This window comes from Mycteria americana, chromosome 6, assembly GCF_035582795.1.
Source record: "Mycteria americana isolate JAX WOST 10 ecotype Jacksonville Zoo and Gardens chromosome 6, USCA_MyAme_1.0, whole genome shotgun sequence".
In the NCBI taxonomy this organism is placed as follows: domain Eukaryota; kingdom Metazoa; phylum Chordata; class Aves; order Ciconiiformes; family Ciconiidae; genus Mycteria; species Mycteria americana.
Window position 1 is genome coordinate 61,252,926 of NC_134370.1, and position 17,548 is coordinate 61,270,473.

General features: G+C 43.1%; 2 protein-coding genes across 6 annotated transcripts in view; both read right to left on the reverse strand.

Moving 5' to 3' along the window:
• Nucleotides 1-11,219, reverse strand: part of ABHD17C (abhydrolase domain containing 17C, depalmitoylase) — a 30,463-nt gene extending 19,244 nt beyond the window's left edge. Inside the window, exons 1-2 of one of the 2 annotated variants that reach the window (XM_075506199.1) lie at nt 11,111-11,219; nt 10,240-10,768 (exon numbers count right to left, since the gene is read on the reverse strand). In XM_075506199.1, the coding sequence (XP_075362314.1) occupies nt 10,240-10,754 (515 nt within the window). In that variant the 5' untranslated portion in view covers nt 10,755-10,768; nt 11,111-11,219. Of the gene's footprint in view, nt 1-10,239 lie in introns of both variants that reach the window. The other variant, XM_075506198.1, reaches the window with a different exon arrangement.
• The window catches only part of ARNT2 (aryl hydrocarbon receptor nuclear translocator 2), a 164,866-nt gene that overhangs the window by 13,785 nt on the left and 133,533 nt on the right, over nt 1-17,548 (reverse strand). For 3 of the 4 annotated variants that reach the window (XR_012776269.1, XR_012776268.1, XR_012776266.1), the window contains one exon: nt 12,895-13,000. The gene's annotated coding sequence lies outside the window, so the exon portion shown is untranslated. Of the gene's footprint in view, nt 1-12,894; nt 13,001-16,590; nt 16,723-17,548 lie in introns of all 4 variants that reach the window. The other variant, XR_012776267.1, reaches the window with a different exon arrangement.

Genomic DNA, 17,548 nt, shown 5'->3' on the forward strand with positions numbered 1-17,548 from the left:
AAAAAAGAAAAATAGAAAATTGCTGTGAATGTCCAACCAAAGAGACTAATAATCTTTGGTTCAGTTTCTCCTGCTGCTGAAATGCAACAAGTTTAGAACTACATCCAGGTAAGAAACATCCAAGATCCTTACGTTTAATGTTCCTCATTATGAACATTATTAAAGTGGATTTTTGGATGGAAAGGGTAATTTCTTGAAATAATTGGAAGGTGCCAGATCTTATTTATATCAATAGTCTGTTCAATGCTCTACTCAAAATGGTCTACAGATCTTAGATGAGATTTGACAGAAGGGCATCCAATTTGGAAGGGTGGTATATTTGGCACCAGCTTGCTTAGTCTCAGCAGAATGATAAAGGATAGAAAAGAACTCAATAAACCAAGGAGACTTTACAACCCTCACCCTCTACGAAACTGGGTGAACACTGAGGGTTTATGACAATCTTATCTTTCACATCAAGAATTCAGATCCAAGTTATATTCAAGTACATTCTGTCATCTTCGTTCTTCGTTAAATCACATACAAATTACAATCATTTCTTTTTTTAAAAGACAACTATATTTGTGCCTGTATTCCTTCACAGATAGTAGCTTCTGCATTATCAGACTGATTTTTAGTACAAGTTTCAAAAACAGGATAAAGAACTGATTGTACTAGTTTTATGCACAGGGGGTTTAGAAGTGAACATCACATTACAAGAATAATTAGCAAGAGCTCAGGGGAGAGGGCAGAGGACTTCTGTATCAGAGACAGAAGTTTGGAAGCTGGCAGAGATTCAGCAAAAGTCAAAACCTTTTAGGCATACTGGTCAGGCTTAAGGTTAAAACACCACTTAATATCTTAAACTGTACTGTACAGACTCCTGAAAGGGTGCTTCTTGCATCAGAAAGAGATGCCTGCAATGCATGCTAAGTCACAGTGTAATTATTAACCAGTCTGAGGCAAAGGTTACATGTTCATAAACTAGTATGCATAAAAATAGCAAAACTGTAGCTGAAACACTACTCCACCTCTTCCTTCAACTCTAGTACTTTTACAGTTGGTTAAACTTGGTAAGATGCTCATACAAAGACTGAAACACAAACTTTTTCTGTAGTATTATTAACACACATTAAAAACCATGCTTTACTAGAAAAATAGACAAGCTTTTTACAGTAAGGAACAACAAAAAATATTATGAAGAAAATGTGTAATACAACTTAATATGCAAGGTGGGTACATTCCAGTCTTAGGGGAAGGAGAAGACTGACTGGCTCTGGACCAGCTGCCTCAAGGTAAGAATTGTCCAGGGAACACCTCCAAAATAAATACTATACCAAATTAGCTACTTCAATTAAAAAAAAAAAAAAGAAAAAAAACCACACCAAAACATACACACACTTTTGCGAGAAATGAAGCTATAAAGAACAAACAGCATGCTGGAGAAGACTTTTGTACATTTGCCCCGGAGAACATGCTTCAAAAAAAAAGACCATTTTCTTGAAAGATGCCGCTTTCCCCAAGCTGTCATACAGCCAACATCCTACTTAAGTAAATTCATCAGATGTCGGGAAAGACTATACAGAGATGGGACAAAGATTAAGATCTGTACAAACAAACCAGTCCAGTGCTTAAGGCGGCAAGTTAACTACTCAAAAGTTCCTTTAAAGTGTATAGATGATTCCATACACCATTTTGGTTGCAAAACACTTAACAGAAGTCTACCCCCATATTACTGTTGGCTTCTCTTTTATTTTGCATATTATTAAGGCTTGCAATTTATTGTATAGTGTAACAGTTAAGACAAAGTGTCTTGTTTAATTTATTATAAACAGCCATTAGGATTCATGGACTAATGACAAAATAATCTGAACCTTATCTCAGTTTATCTGTACACTGGAAAAAAATACACAGCTGGTTTTTGCTTCTTTGCTGATATCGAACACCATTTTTCAAGTTCTATGAGAACATCCAAAGCAAAGCTAACTAAAAGTCAGCAGAGAGCAGGAATGTCCAGAAAGATCCTACAATCTGAGCAAAACCCTTTCTAAACAACCCTGTTAAAAGAGAGACATTTCAAGTCATATTATTATGTCATATTAATGACATGAAATATGACTCATATTTCAAGTCATATTATCTCAGGAAAGGGTGCTTTCCTGAGAAACGTGTTGAAGTTGGTCTCAAAATTTTCAGACTTGTTGGATCCCATTATGCATTACTCCAGAGTAGATAATTTACTGCACACAAAAAGAAGTGGCCATGCCATGTCACAAAGTTAAATTTAACTGGTCTAACATACTGGGATCTTTAGAAATTTGGCGGTGTCCTGTAAAAAAAAAAAAAAAAAAACCACTTTGAGCTACTAGCTGACACTGCTTGCCTTGAGAGGGGTTATTTACCAGACACTGATACATGCAGTTTGTTTCAGCAGCATGCCTTGGCTGATAAACAAAGCTCACAGAGTCAAAGTTCTTAAAGTAACATTTCTATATGTAAGCAGGATTTTTTAATTAGGCTCAGTAACACAGATCTTTCTAAAAGCATACCTAAAACTGTCTAAACCAACAATTAATTTCAAATTAACAGTTAAAAAAAAGCATTTTCATCTTGAAAGGTGTACCTAGAATTTCAAGAGACTGCACCAATAAATAATATTACTGTCAGGAAAGCATACATGAAGTTTCTAACAAATTTGCAACACAAAAAAAACCAGAAGCAATACTTTGAGTTTACCTCTAATTTAAATTTTTCCCTCTGGACTTTGAGGCAAGTGTACTAACATAAAACCTCATCTTCCACATCAACATCGTTCTTCATTTGTGAACCCACATGGAATTCCCCTTTTTGAAAGTTGAGATGCTACAGATTAATTTCATGATTGTAGGGATTTTCCCAAAGACGTGCATGTGCTCATCAGGAGACATGAAACCAAGGGTGGGAAGGTGGGTGGCCACTGAGCCAGATCCTACTGCGTAGGACAATTTTGTGCCTTTGTATCATTTGGTCTCACGGTCAGCAAATCCAACCACAATGTTTAATGCCAATAGGAGAAGCTTTGTTCTGTAAAGCTAACATAGTGGTTAAAAAAATATAGAATAAAGATATGGATATAGATAACGTCATTATACAACTGGCCTACATTTGCACCTTTCTGAGATTGTTCGCGGGTTGCATAGCTTCACGTGCAAACACGTCACAATAACCCATTTCTCTCAAATTAGGCTTTGGAATACAGAATGCAAAGATGTTCCACAGTCCCAGTACAAGCTGACGCTATGCACCATTCATCCCATTCTACATTCTTAGCCTTCTATTAAAAGCACCTTTATTCCTCTGTGTTCATACAGAGTTTCCTGGGTTTACAATCACAAGCTTCCATTGCTCACAAAACCTGACACATTAAAAAACCCACACCAACACAACACTCAGTTTGAGAGCAGGAATGAAATTCAGCTTCATCATCAGATGTCAGGCTGAGCATGCAAGACCAGCGTAAGTCATTCATCTAAAAACTGGAAAGCAGGACAGCCAAGATGAAGTAGTAGCAAATGGGTCACTGAAACTGCTTATTCAATTCACACGCACTAGTCTCTAGCAATCTCAACTGTCCACTATCCACTGACTCTTATAGATACAAGAGGTTTGCCCACCTATTGTATTTTAGTCCATACAAACCCACGTTTTTAGAGTTAGACAAAAAACAATCCTTAATTATTTCTATTTCAGATCAACAGTCAATATATACTCAAGTTAACATGAAGAGATGCTTAAGAGCCGCCAGCGTTCAAAAATTGTAAAGATGGGCCTTTCCTAGATTCGAGAAAACACAAGGAACCCCTCATCTTGCACAAGGGTAAGTGCCTTCAATTTCTCTCAAGTGCAGTGGCAACTGAAACTATCTCCTAATCAGAGAAAGATTTCTGCCTTTTTTAGGGGCTAATTGGGAGAAGCAAGCCTGTATATGCACAAGCATGTTAGGTACAACATATTCGCAGCTTATTTTATGACTCATTTCAACTGCTTCCAATGCAGCCTTGTAACTGATTTATATTTGTGAGGGACGGCAGAAGGGAGTATTAGTTATCCATTAAATTTATTGCCAGCTTTAGGGGGGAAAAAAAGGCTATGTTATTTGTTCATTTAATTTATTAGTGCTACATAATTTTGAGACTGTTGTCTTTAAAGCCAACAGAGAACACACCTAAGGAACTAGTTTCTTGATATTTTGCTTAAAAGTGTTTTTGGGGCAGGGTTTAAAAGTAAAATTTACTATAAGCACATTGTCCTCTCCACCAGACAAATGTCATACTAAAAAGAAATATGAAATTCAGACATATGCTACAGAAGTTAGGCTCCAAACAGCTAATTGGCTTGGCACTGCCTTTGTACTAGTCTATCTCCATGTGAGGAAGCATCACAGGATCAAAAAAAAAAGAAGAAAACCAAAAAGAACCTGTTTTCTTAATTCAATATGTAAATATAAATATACATTTGCTCAAGAAGCGTTCCCCACAAAACCAGTTGCTGGCAGATAATCCACTTCTGTAGCTTGAAATGTTCTCTACCTACACCCACAGGTATCCACAGTAATGGATAGCATTGCTAATTGTTTTTTTTCTTCGTTCTTTTTACTTACGTTCACAAATAATGAGCTAGTGTCAACTTAGCCCAACACTTAGAAACACTCCATAACTGCAGAGTAACAAAGGACAAAGGTTGAATTTTGGAGGGATTTTTTGGTTTTGAAGTTGCGATGGACTGGAATTGACCCTGGCTTCAGAGCAAAACCACTGAGGTTTGCACAGTCCAGCTCATACTCCACTATTAAGAACAAATTGAACAAATGTAAGTGCTACCAGCAATGTGCACAGGTCAAACAGCCACCCTGTAACAACCATCAGATCAGTCTCAAAAGGTGACACACTTCTCTATCCAGAGTGAGAAACGGAAAAAGCTTGCCTTTCTCGTACACTTCATGCAATTTAGCAGCACTAAAAGCAGACAGAAACCTTTAGTTACTTCAGCGTGTAGGATTTAGCAACGTGGTCCTCTAGAAACCTTTGTGTTCAATGCTCTGATGATGAGAACCAGGTCCTACAACCTTTGTACAGCAGGGTAAACCAACATCTCCAGTTCAGGCAGCTGAATCCAGGCACCCAGGATAACAAGTATTGTTAGCCAAAGGCTCTTTGGCAGCTTATTTTTCTTCCCAAATAACACTAGTTGCAAAACATTCTTGACAGTGAAAAATCTCTCTTTCTTTTTTCTTTTTTAAACAAGCTTTGATCTTGCAGTCCTAACAGAAAAGGGAAATATTTAACAAAACTACTTTTACTTCAGTGACTAAACTATGTAATAGGACACCAAAGCTCAGTAAACATTTTGAATAACTTTAAACATCAGAGCAGCTGTTTTAAACAGTTGGTGGTATTTGTCCCTGGGACGCTCATCATCTGAATTAATCTCTCCTCACTGCATAGGCAACAACAGCAGACTATTCTGTATGTTTCTATTTTTGAGCAAAGTTGTATACATTTTTTCTTGAAATACTGATCATGGCAGGTAGAGTGAGCTCAGTTTTAGAGAATAGTCTCTTTAAACAATCCTTTGCAGACACCGTATCAACATAATTAAAAAGCTGGAAGTAGGAAATACCCTATCAAAGTCAATGACAGAAAAATCTACCAGGTGATGCACCATGAACAAGGGGAACCCTATGACTCCAGGACTATTTATAGTGACTCTGCCAAGCACTGCCTTTGGCCATGTCAGGAATTTAGTTGTTAACTTTTTATCAAAACCTCTAAGTATTCAATCTAAAGAACTCAGGTTAGATCATGCACAGAAACACAGTGCTAGCGAAAGAAGATTCTGTTGGAAAGAAAATTAAAGTATAAATTAACTATTTTGACAAATCCAAGGTAAAAAACCCCTGAAGCTATTATTCACCTAGAAAGCTGTAACCACTTCAGCAAAGCAGAATGGAGACAAACTAAACTGACACAACCTCAGAAGATTAGTTATCCCTCTAGTCTAATCCAATTAGGTGTGTTTCCTAATTTCACACAAATGAAAACTTTAACACTTTTTCACCAAGTCCTGCAAAGGAAACAGCAATAGGAGGAGACTGATAATCAGCACCACAAATAATAAAATTCCCATATAATAAAAGGTTTGGGTTTTTTTAAAACATTAAATTTGAGGGAAAAGTGTAAAAAATTATTTAAACAGCCTAAACTATCTGCTACCCATTGATCAAAAGCCCTTGCATTTTACTATACCATTTCACAATTCAATTCCTTTCATCATGCCATATTGAATAAGAAGCTTAATGAAAAATGGAAGTGAACCAATGCTCTCCTGCAGACTTGAAGACGAGCTCAAATGTACATGTTTTGAGAATGAAGGATTTAAACATTACAATAACATCTATCGTTCATCAAAAGCTTAAATAGAAACAGAAGATACTAGTTTATATTGTGCACCATGAAAAAACATCAAGCTATATTTTGTTAAATGCAACAAGAACAGCTCTTCTAAGCTATTTATTAACTACATTTTCTTCACCTCCTTTCAATATCCAAAAGATGGACTAATAGGTTCTCCTCTTTCATACTCTACTACAGAAGCAGAGAGAGCGGGGAAGCAGTGCTTTCTTTCATTTGACTGGGATTTTAAAACATTTCACAAATTTCTCCAAAATTTTAGAGAACGTACTAATTGATTTTAATATAAATAGCATGCAATCAACAAAGCAGTCATGGTTTTGTGCTTAAGCACTGTACCCAAACCCAAAGCACGTATCCTGTTTTTAAGTACGTACATTGTCTTAATGTAAAAGTGTTAGAAAGTTCAACCTTTCCATGCAGAATTCAGGAAGGGGGGAGGAGGACGACAATCAAGTCCCTCTGTGCAGATGTTGTACTAAGTCAATCAGATATTAGGATAAGAGTTAATCACAGCTCAATAAAAAGCAGCAACTTAAAACCATATGGATAATGAGAGAAGACAGAGTCTGATACAGCTTCTCTTCAATCTAGTTCTGGTTTTGGAACAAACAGAACAGAACCAGACCAACCTGCCTAAAATAAAACACTCACAAAAAATGTCATCTGAAACAATGAAACAGAAGATTCTTTTTGAGAAACATTTAGATACCAGATGGAAATTTGTTAATCAAGTGGAAATATATATATATAAGCGCCCAAATTAATTATTCATTAATACTTGATATTGGAACTAGAGCAACCAATGCTACAGTTAGACCTCTGAAGGAACATTTATAAAACTCATTTTAAGGCAATAAAATTATACATCAACATCTTTACCTGAGCTGAAAGACAGTTAGCATTCAAACTTAATAATTAGTAAAATTATCATTTAAGAGTATACTTTATTCATGAGGAGAGCTACTTATTTAATTAGAATTAAGGAAAATAGGTTACTCTTCACAAAGACTAAAAGAATGGAGCATAACTGACACTGATTCTCCAAAGACAGGCTGATAATTGAAAAAGAACAAAAAAACTTGATTATTTTTCATCCACTGTTTACAAGACAGGTTTATAATAATTTGTTATATAAGGTTTTACATCTAAATGTGTATGTGGTAGCAAGATTCTCATTTCAGTACCTTGAAAAAATACAGTAAAAATTTGCAGCCATGTTTGCAACCACAGTCAGCTCACCATCATTTCCAAAGTTGGCAGCAATCTGTTACGTCCAAGTGTACGGTTAATTCCCACCTTACTCAGGGCAACTTTCAAAATACGCTGATAAATTAATATTTGCTAAGTATCAGTGGTACTTCACAGGCACAATTTAAAAAAATTTAAAAAAAAGAAATAATCTCAGATTCCCAACATTTTAATGATTCCTCTCTGCTGCCAGGTGGAACATCTGGTGGATTCAGAAGAGCAACAGCTTCCCACAGAACTTAGCACAGATGACTAAATGCTTTTGATGGCATAGTGAACCCTCCTATTTTAAGACTTCACTCTTAACTTTGCATTACAGTTCACTACCATATGACTACAGGCCAAATGTTAGGAATTTGCGTTAAGAATGAAAGCATACACAAACTCTTGGAAGCTACCAATGAACTGCTGCAGCAGAAGTGGTGTAATATGACATTTTACCTCAAGAAGCACACTTGTATTTTTACAGTAGAAAATTTCACTTAATTGTGAGACACTTGGACTTATTAAAAAGGGCTAAGAAATTATCAGTCTCAAAGTTCACGCTACTGCTTAGAGAATTCCTCACCAGAAAGACTATTGTTTTGGCTCATACCTGTTATGAAGACAGTTATCTGTAAATAGACAGAATCAATTAACTTTTTTCTTAAGCTTACATTTTACAGTAACCAATTTCTTTACTGGGCACATAAAATACTGTAATATTTCCTTTGGCTCCAAAAAATTTAACCGATGGTAACACAACTACTCTAACAGTACTCTCAAGGTAGCACCAAGATGTGGGATTTACAAACATGGCAAAGTTAAGAGTTGCCAAATTTCAACGCCTCAATTTAAGGAGGAAAGCAGAACCTAGACCTTGTATAAACAAGAAAGGACTCCAATATAAAACTATAAACTTCCTCCAGTCACACTTTAATAGAAGGAGCACACTCCTCTCAGGGCAAGCTGGGCACATGTTGGCATCACCTACTGGGTCAGGCTTCTCAAAAGACTTAAGTGAAGGAACCCCTTGTTTCTGGATCTACGTAGATCTTAAACACATACTAAATGCCTGTCAAGACAGGAGCACTTCCAGGTAGATGTGAAAGCACTTTTTCAGAGCTCTAGAAGGCGTTCACGAAAAAAATATCATCAACTAAACATTAAGTAAAACAGACAGAAAACACAGCAACTGAAGGACAAACATTAACTAGGCTTGGCTTAGACATAGCACTTTTCCTCCCTTAAACCTTATTTACATCATCCATATGCATAATAGTGGCATTTAATAATTTATTCTGCACACAGCATATCAAAATTGTTTCTTTACGTAAAACCATACTATTTATAGTCAAGCAATTTTTTTTTTTTGGACAGTCCTGGAAAATGAACCCAGCATCTGGTTTACTCACCAAACAGACAGAACATGTGCTACGAAAGGGTAACTCCCCTCTACACCTTTCTGCCTCATGCTCTTAACCTGACTTGGGCAGACCAATGTCAAAAGCCGTTTGGACTGCACAACTGACCAATCCCTGGATCCTTGAAAAGCCAATTATCTAAATTAGTAACAACTCCTGTCACTATTTTTGAAGCTGGCACGTAACCCTAAGACATTAAATACTCATTTCATGTAAGCCAAACTCATCTACATAACCCCAGAGCCAAGAACAGAAAACATTCATCGTTCTTTTCTCTTGCCCTACTGCAACAATTCAAGCTTTTTAAAGCTCTCCCTTTCAGGATATGTTCTGCGAGGTCCTACTTTAAGAACCACTTACACAACAGCAAAAGAAGCTCATTGTTTCTGTGGACAGAAGCAGCAACAGAGGCCCAGGGATGGCAACCAGTTGTAGCAAGGAGCCAGAGGCAGCAGCTCTGCTCAGGATTTCCTAGAAGCCAAGGGCTCCCTGTTCCTACTGGCCATGCTGCCTTGCCAGAGTCTTCTCATTGCTGCTCCATCCCTTTGGATGCCACCTACTTCGGCATCTCCTCCTGGCAGAATCCCCAGCTCTACTTCCACCTGTCAACACTTCTTTCTTCCACCCCGCTACCCTACCCAATTTGATAACAGTTGTTTGGTTGCCAAAAGAGAAAGACGTCTATGTCGCACAAGCTTGTGTGAAACCCCAGACGCATCACAGAACACCAGCAGTTTCTTGGTAAGCACTAGCCTAGGCTACCACCAAACTCAGTCAAAGTTTTGGCTCAACTAGGTTACCTCTAAGCGTAGACAGTGGTAGGCAAGACTAACAAAAGGGTTCTTTTTCCATCCTGCAAGCTTAAATCACAACCAGTGCAATATGTCCTGCTCAAGATGGAGATTTGTAATGGTACAGCTGACAGAAACCCTAAATCTAGAAAAAGCCCAAGGATGAAGGTAGTCCATCCTAACAAATGAAGCCATCTGGCAAATCGCATTGTAGCTGTTGATGGAACATGTGGTGAGGCCATCAAAATAACTCAAACCATCCAGAAACCCTTCCCCTCCACCTCTCAGCAGGTCAACTGTGCAGACACTGGACTTATTAGGATTAAACGGAGATACAGAAATACCTTGTCCCCAATATCCATTTACCTTGTCCTGAGGGCCTGCCAGGCTGCATCAATGTCTGCGTACAGGTTTTTCTCAGAGGGCTTGCCGGTGCTCACCCCGTAGCCAGAGTAGTCATAAGAGAAGACGTTGCAGTTGATGCGGGAGCCAAGGCCAATATAGAAGCTGCACATCTGGCCCAGGTCCACAGCATTACCATGTGAGAAGAGCAGCGTGTACCGGCCAGTGGGGGCACAACGTACGAACATGCAGCCCAGCCTGTTATCCCGAGCCGTGCGGGAGAAGAACACTTCCACGGCATCCAGTTCCCGCTGCGAATACTGCCAGTCCGCCCGCTCGCTCAAGTGCAGACTGCAGGTGCCTGATCCCGTCGGGGTCCCTGCCCCGGCTGCCGCCCCAGCCTCCTGCTGCTGCTGCTCAGGCTGCAGCACGGTGTAGGTGGGCTCCGGGGGCAGGAAGGCCAGCTTGGCAGCGATGCGGCTGGGGCAAGGCGGGCAGCAGAACAGCCAGCAGAGCTCGCCCAGAGAGAAACCGTTCATTCTGGGGCCTTGTTCTGGCATCAGAGACACCGGAGAAAAACTAACCTATACTGGAAAGAAGTCAAACCAACCGACCCAGAGCCCTCCTCCAACACAACCTGCACACCTTCCTGCAAGGCTACCAGCTGCCCTCCCAAAATGCAAACAACGACACCTTGGAGGAAATACAGTTCAGCAAAAATAGTGCAGCTCTTCAAAGCCTGAAGACGTGCTTATAAAAAAAAAACCAAACACAAACCCACAAAATATAAATGAAGTACAACCAGCCCTTAAAAATCCCACAACTAATGCTACAGAAAATGCAACCCTCTACAACACCACCCTAGACCCCCTCAAAGAAAATAAATCACACGCACATGTACACATGTATAAAATGAATTCCCAGATCCTAGGGCTCCGCGCGGCGCTCCGGAGTCAGGAGCGGACGCCCCCCCGCCGGAGCCGGCCCCCCGCAGGGAGCATGCAGCCGCCCCAGGCAAGGGCCCTGCCCACCCCCCACCGCACCACACGCGGGCCCCGGCGCCTGCCCGGCTCCACCCCGCTACCGGCCCCCGCCGGCCCCAGCCCGCAGGGACGCCCAGCCCCGCGGCCCCCGCAAGGCAACAAGGGGCCCCCCTCAGCGCTACCGCCCCCGGCCCGGCCCAGGCAGCGTCCGAGCGGCGGCGGGAAAAGGGGGAAGGGGAAGAGGAGGAGGAGGAGGACAAGAAGAAGGAGGAGGAGGAGGAGGAGGAGGAGGAGGAGGAGGGTCTGTCGGGGAGGGGAAGGGGAAGGCAAGGTCGAGGTTCAGCTGCGCGTGGCCGCGGGCAGGGCCATGCCGGCTGCGGCGCGCAGGCAGGAGCAGGCAGCGGCCATGTCCCGGCGCTCTCCCCTCCTCGCGGCCGCACCGCTTCCGGGTTACGGGCGCGGAGCGGGGCCGCCCGCCGCAGGTGCCGGCGGGGACGAGGCGGGGGCCCGGCACTGCCCCCAGCGCCGCCCGCCGCGGCTCGCGGCTGCCCCCTAGGCCTTGCGCCGGGGCGCCGAGCAGGTGCGCGGGGAGGGGCGGGGCGGGGCGGGGGGGACAGAGCGGGGGGGTGAGGCGAGCGGCAGCCCGTGGAGCCGGCCGGGACGGCCCCGCCCGCGCGGGCAGCGCCGCCTGGCCCTTTAAGGGAGCCCCCACGGCTGCCGCGGTCACGTGCAGCGGGAGCGCTCGCGCCCCCTCCTCCTCCCCGGCCGCCCACCCCTCGCGCATGCGCGGCGGGGCCGGGGGCAGCGGCTGAGGGGCGGGCGGGGCGGCGGGGGCCATTTCGCGCCGCCTGCGGGGAGCGCGGCGGGGGCTCTGTGGCCTCTGGGTTTTCGCTTTCGGGGCCAGCCTGCCCTCCTCGGGGCGGCCTCCCTGACCTCCCGCAGCCTTCGGGATCCTCTGGCGCTGCTCCCGAGCCTTCCTGCTCCAGCGTGCTCGGGTCACTCTGAGGAGAGGGCCGCGTTCATCCCTCACAGCATGGCATGGCGGGCCCAGGGGGCCGGTCACGAGCGGCTCTGCTGGTCACGCCAGGCTGGCAGGCTGCTCGCCGGGGAGTCCGGATGTGGGGTACCTGGTGGCCTTGAGCCTCGCTCCTAGAGAACTGCCGATCTAGGCGTGCAGAAACGTGAATAGAGCTGCTCCTCAGCTGGTCGCATCCAGAGCTCCCTTCTCCTGGTGTCAAGCATGCTGTGCGTCCCAGACTTGAAAGTTATGGAGGCCTCTATATCTTTGTTAGGTTTGGCTGAAATTGGTCAGCAGTTTCAAGAGATCCCATAGAGAACTTACAGATACTGTGCAATTGCGGAAGCCTCATTTCCTTAGAAAATCGGGCTAATAACCCAAATAATTAATTGAATAAATTAACAAATCATTTGGGGCATATGGCAGAACTCACGAATCACTGGTCGTGGTACTGTGTCTCCAAGATGTTTGTTGATCCAGAGAGCACAAAGCAAAAGATTGTGGGCAAAAGACAACTGGACATACTTATGTGTAACATTCTGTTACTAAAATTGGTTGTAACTATACTCTTAATTAACCAGCGCTGTGTGCTTGCTGCAAAAACCTGTAATGTAGCGTTAGCTATAAACAACCAAAGTGAAAATATGAGGAAAATTATACCCATGCATCTGTACTTACTGTGTAATTCATGTACATCCGACCAGTGCCCCGACTTCAGCTATGCCATGTGCATCCACCCCTTTACGGTGCTCTGCTAATGTGTGTCCATTACCCCACTTGCCACCTACGAGGAACAAAGTTTCAAAAACTCAGGAAGAACATTGAGCTGAGGTCATTTCATTAGTGACAAGCCTGAGACAAACTTCTTTTCAGTGCTACCATTTGCCAACTGTAAGAAAGTTGGTTCAAAACCTGTATACAAAAGAGTCAGTCATGCATGATATTCCTTTGTCTTTGGAATGTCAAAAGTAGGACCAACCCCCATCCTCATCACACTTTCATTTAGTTTTGCTAACAATGGGAATTTTAGAAATCCTAAATTCAGCCAGCAATAATTGTGTCTACGCTCACTGCTAAGGGAGAAAATGAAGACTGTATCTCTAACCAGCTTGAAAGCACGGCCTCTGGGATGGACGGACTGTTTCCTCCAGAGGACAGAGAATACCCAGTTTATTACGTGTGTCCCAGGCGTGTCCCGCTGGGAGGGTGACAGGGCCCAGAGATCAGGTAGGGTAATGAAGCATGTCCCACCTACTGACGCTGGGTTCCTTCAGGTGGCAGAGACAGAGCCAACGCGCCCTGCGTATGGGCTGTTCATATGTCCAATGAAATATTGAAAGGGACTCCTACTCTATAGAATGTGATAGAAAAATATGGATAAAGAAAATAGGGAATAGATACATGAGGAACCCTGTGAAATTCCTTGGGGATCACAAACTGCCTCAAGCTCCACCTACGCTGTTACAAGAGGCACTATTGATACTCTGCGGGGAGACTGATACAACCATGAGAAAACCCTGGATATACCCTGAGAAGTGATTTGGCTGATGAGATGTGAGAAAAGCCCGTCTGGTGCTGCCGCTATGCATCCCTCTCGCTGCACACACACTGAAACCAAGATAAGAGCTGGAATTTGGGCATGTAGCACCAACTGAAACTAACATTTCTCAGAACCCTCTCAAAGGCAGTATGACTCGCCTGGAGCCAGACAGCAGAGGCTGTTATATCATAAGTAGATTGCTACTCCGAAGAATAGACAATTAAAAGGACAATATTTCCCATGCTCCACCCTGGTCCTTCCTTAGGTCATGTTTATAGTACTGAGATTAAAGTGTCCTCTTTGAATCCAAGGGGAAGTGTCGTGAAATCTGCTCCTCGAGTGAACTGGGCTGTGCAAACCTTATTAGAGTTTCTCAATTGTTCTCATCATACGCTCTCTGTAGTTTACATTAGTCTCATTCCATCTCTTGTACAATAAAATAGTTCCTGCATGGTGGGTGCCTCCTCAAGAAAGATTACATTTGCCAAAGTCTTGGAGAACAAAATGAAGAAAGGAGCAAGAGGGAGTGACTGAAATGGAAATTATCCTGGATGAGAAGGATGGAGAAGTAAGAAAAAGGAGTTCCTGAATACTGCTGCCATCATGGCAAGCTGAAAACACAGTGTCCATGGGTCTGTAGCTCAAGAATGTAAAGCGATCAGGACTTAAAATTAGCACTCATTTAGTGTGTATCCTGTATCCCGAGTTGTCAAGAGACCTGTACTGCACAAGTGCTTAAGAAAGTGAAAATTAAGAGAATTTTTATCCATCCATTTGTGTGCTGCTTCAGTGGCAGCCACATCTCTAACCTTCCAGGATCCATGGTAGTCCTGGGGGTTTGTGATGCAGCTTGCTGGGCTGAAGGGGTGGCTGTGAAAAGTTGGGCTACAGACAGCTCCATACCTCTCACACACACCCTGTCCCGGGCACTGCCCAGAGCTTGGTTTGTTCTTCTAACATTTTAGGCAAGTCTCAGAGCTGTCCTAATTACAGTAGTCCCCCAAACAACTGTGCTGGCTACTTCCACCACCATAGATAGCTTTGGTTCCTCACAGCTTGCTCCCTCCTTCCTTCAGCCACCTCTTTTCTTTTGCTAAAGATTTGACACTGTCCCTGGGATGAGGATGTTTCCAGGATGTGCAAGTCTTCTGACATCATTATGTCCAGGTACTCAGCTATGGTGGGCACGGAAAGACAATGGGGTAGGGAGCGTGCCAATATTTCTCATGCTCAACATCTGAATTTGCTACTTGAAGAATGGGTGTTTTGGATCTTTCCTCTGTGTGTTCCCCTCGATACTACTGCTTCAGTCCAGCAGTCCCTCTTGTCTCATCTCTCTTTTTCCCCAACCCCATACTTCCCTCTGCTCTTTCTTCTCCTTTTCATTTTGCAGCCAGCAGGCGTCTGCATAGTTTTCACTTGACCAAATACTGTGAAAATGCTCAAGAAAAACAAGTATTTCTGCTTGTTCTGTTACTGCAGAACTCCTCTGTTTAATGTTCTGTAAATAAAGAAGTCCCTACTGCTGTGCCTTGTAACTGACATGACACTAAGACTTAGTGAAGTACCCTGCTTCTTCACTAAATGTTAATATATGGCCTGCAAGGGTAGAATATGCAAGTATTTAATAATAAACAGACTGTCAAGCCCACTAAGAGATGGGAAGTAACCCACAGGAAAATGTGTTGTCTATGAGACTTTTACTTTCAGCCTTTAGTTAACTGTTGATGGACCTAGAAAGATGGCTCAGGTGAGCAGGGAAAATCTTCAGATTGCTACCAAAAAGGTAAATATAACAAATAGAGCACACAGTGGTTGGTTATGTCTTGATTATTTCCACCATGTCCTGTAGTCTCACCATGCCTGTTACAAGGGCAGAGCACTTCGCACTCCACTTCCTTTTCCTGAACACTAGATAGACAAAAGAATAGGCGAGAAGACAGTGAGATTGAAGCCAAAGAAGACACCTGGCAGCAGCACTGTGAAGATTATGTATCTTAAACATTAACCGTGCCTGACTTCCTGCTGCTGCTTGCCAACTGTGTGACTGTTACAGCTGGATAAACAGTCCACATCTAATACCTGCACACGTGCAACCATCATCCGATTGCAGAACTGGTTACAAACACCAAACTCAGACTAGGAAGTTCCTCAATGCATTTTTGCTTATTTCCTGGACAAACAGTGCATGAAGAGTGCAAGTACTGTTTCTTACTGTTCATGTAAATTAGTATCTGTGTATCCCAGGCCTGTTCTAGAATATGTTAAAGCAGTAGCAACACTGAAAGGCAATGTTTCCCCCAGTTGAAGCACAAGGCAGGAGATCACACTGGAGTCTACCAAACTGAGGTGCTGGGACAATAATGAAGCACTAGTAATCAGCATGCTTGGCTGTGTTCTCATCAGCCAAGTCACTGTCAAGTTCTTTACAGCTTCTGGGCAAAAGTGTGCTTGAAGGACGGATTTGAAAGAGAAAAATTAATTTGCTCTGGGGATAGAAGAGGACTGTCCCAAACACAAGAGAAGCAGATGTAGTGGGAAGTGGTGTGTCTGAAAAAGACAATGCATGGGCAACAGATGGTGGCATCAAGAACTTACTGGAGACATACACCACTCTTGTGCTACCAAGAAGATGAAATGTTGCATGAGGACACACTGTGAAAACCTTGTCACTGAAGTCAAGAATGCTGTATGGGATGTGCTACAGGCACAGCATTAGCCAGTGGAGTTAATAAAAAAGAGGGATCATATGATGGGGATGTATTAGAGAGGCCTCAAGAAAGAACCTGTGATGCAGCCAAAGCTGGTAGGGAATCAGGATTTGAAAGTAATACTTTCATTATGCACTTTGACCAGCAGCGTCTTACTGTTTCCTTGTATTCTTCCATTTGCTTGTCTTTAGTTGTATAATTAGATTTTAGCTTTTGGTCTTTTTCTTCTTAGCTTCACAGCTAAAACTCTAGGCACTAATAAGGAGTAATAAAAAGGTCGATAACTTTAATTTTTTTAAAGTGAGCAACCCTTTGCAAACAGAGCCAGTTTCAGGTTTCTCAGATAGGTATGTAAAATTTACTGTTGCTGCCCCCAGCAAACCGGTGCCCAGCTAATGCTAAACCACTGCTGCAGAGGAAGCAGAGGCTTGAAGGAAGGGATGGAGCAAGGAAGGAGAGCCAGCCACCAAGCCCCCGAGGGCTGGCCTTGCTGCTCCGTCTGCTGCCAGGAGGAAGGGAGAGTCAGGGCAGTAACTGCTACTCCTGGGACATGACAGGTCCTCCACCCCACAGAGATCAGCCTCCCTGCTGGCAGCGGTGCACTGTGTTCCTTTCCAAGACGCTGCTGTAAACTAAGCAGGCATTGGGGCCATGGCTCTTCATCCACCCTTGGCAGTCTGACACAGCAGCCTCCTTTGCGGATGGCTTAAGCTAGCCCTCATGCTTAGCATGGCCTTAAAGCTCAAGAGGGTGGTGGATGTTCCCAGTCACACAAGCTGCCAGGGTGCCAGACCTTGGTCTCTGTATAGTCAAGACTTTAAGATGTAACACCTAAATTAGTCACCCAGGGTAAGCAAGCTAAATGTAGCCTTCAGTAGATGGCCCCTACTTATGTTTTTTCTGTTGGGTGTATCCTTCCCTACATTGTGCCAGTGGAAAGAACTTTCATTTCTTATTTCTCTTTCTGCAGCTGAGCAAGATCGTAGCAATTTCCTGCCATGTAAACCATGGAGCATTAAACTTACAGGTCTATATGGACAAAAGTGCATCAATTACTTTACCAGAATGAAAAAAAAAAGGA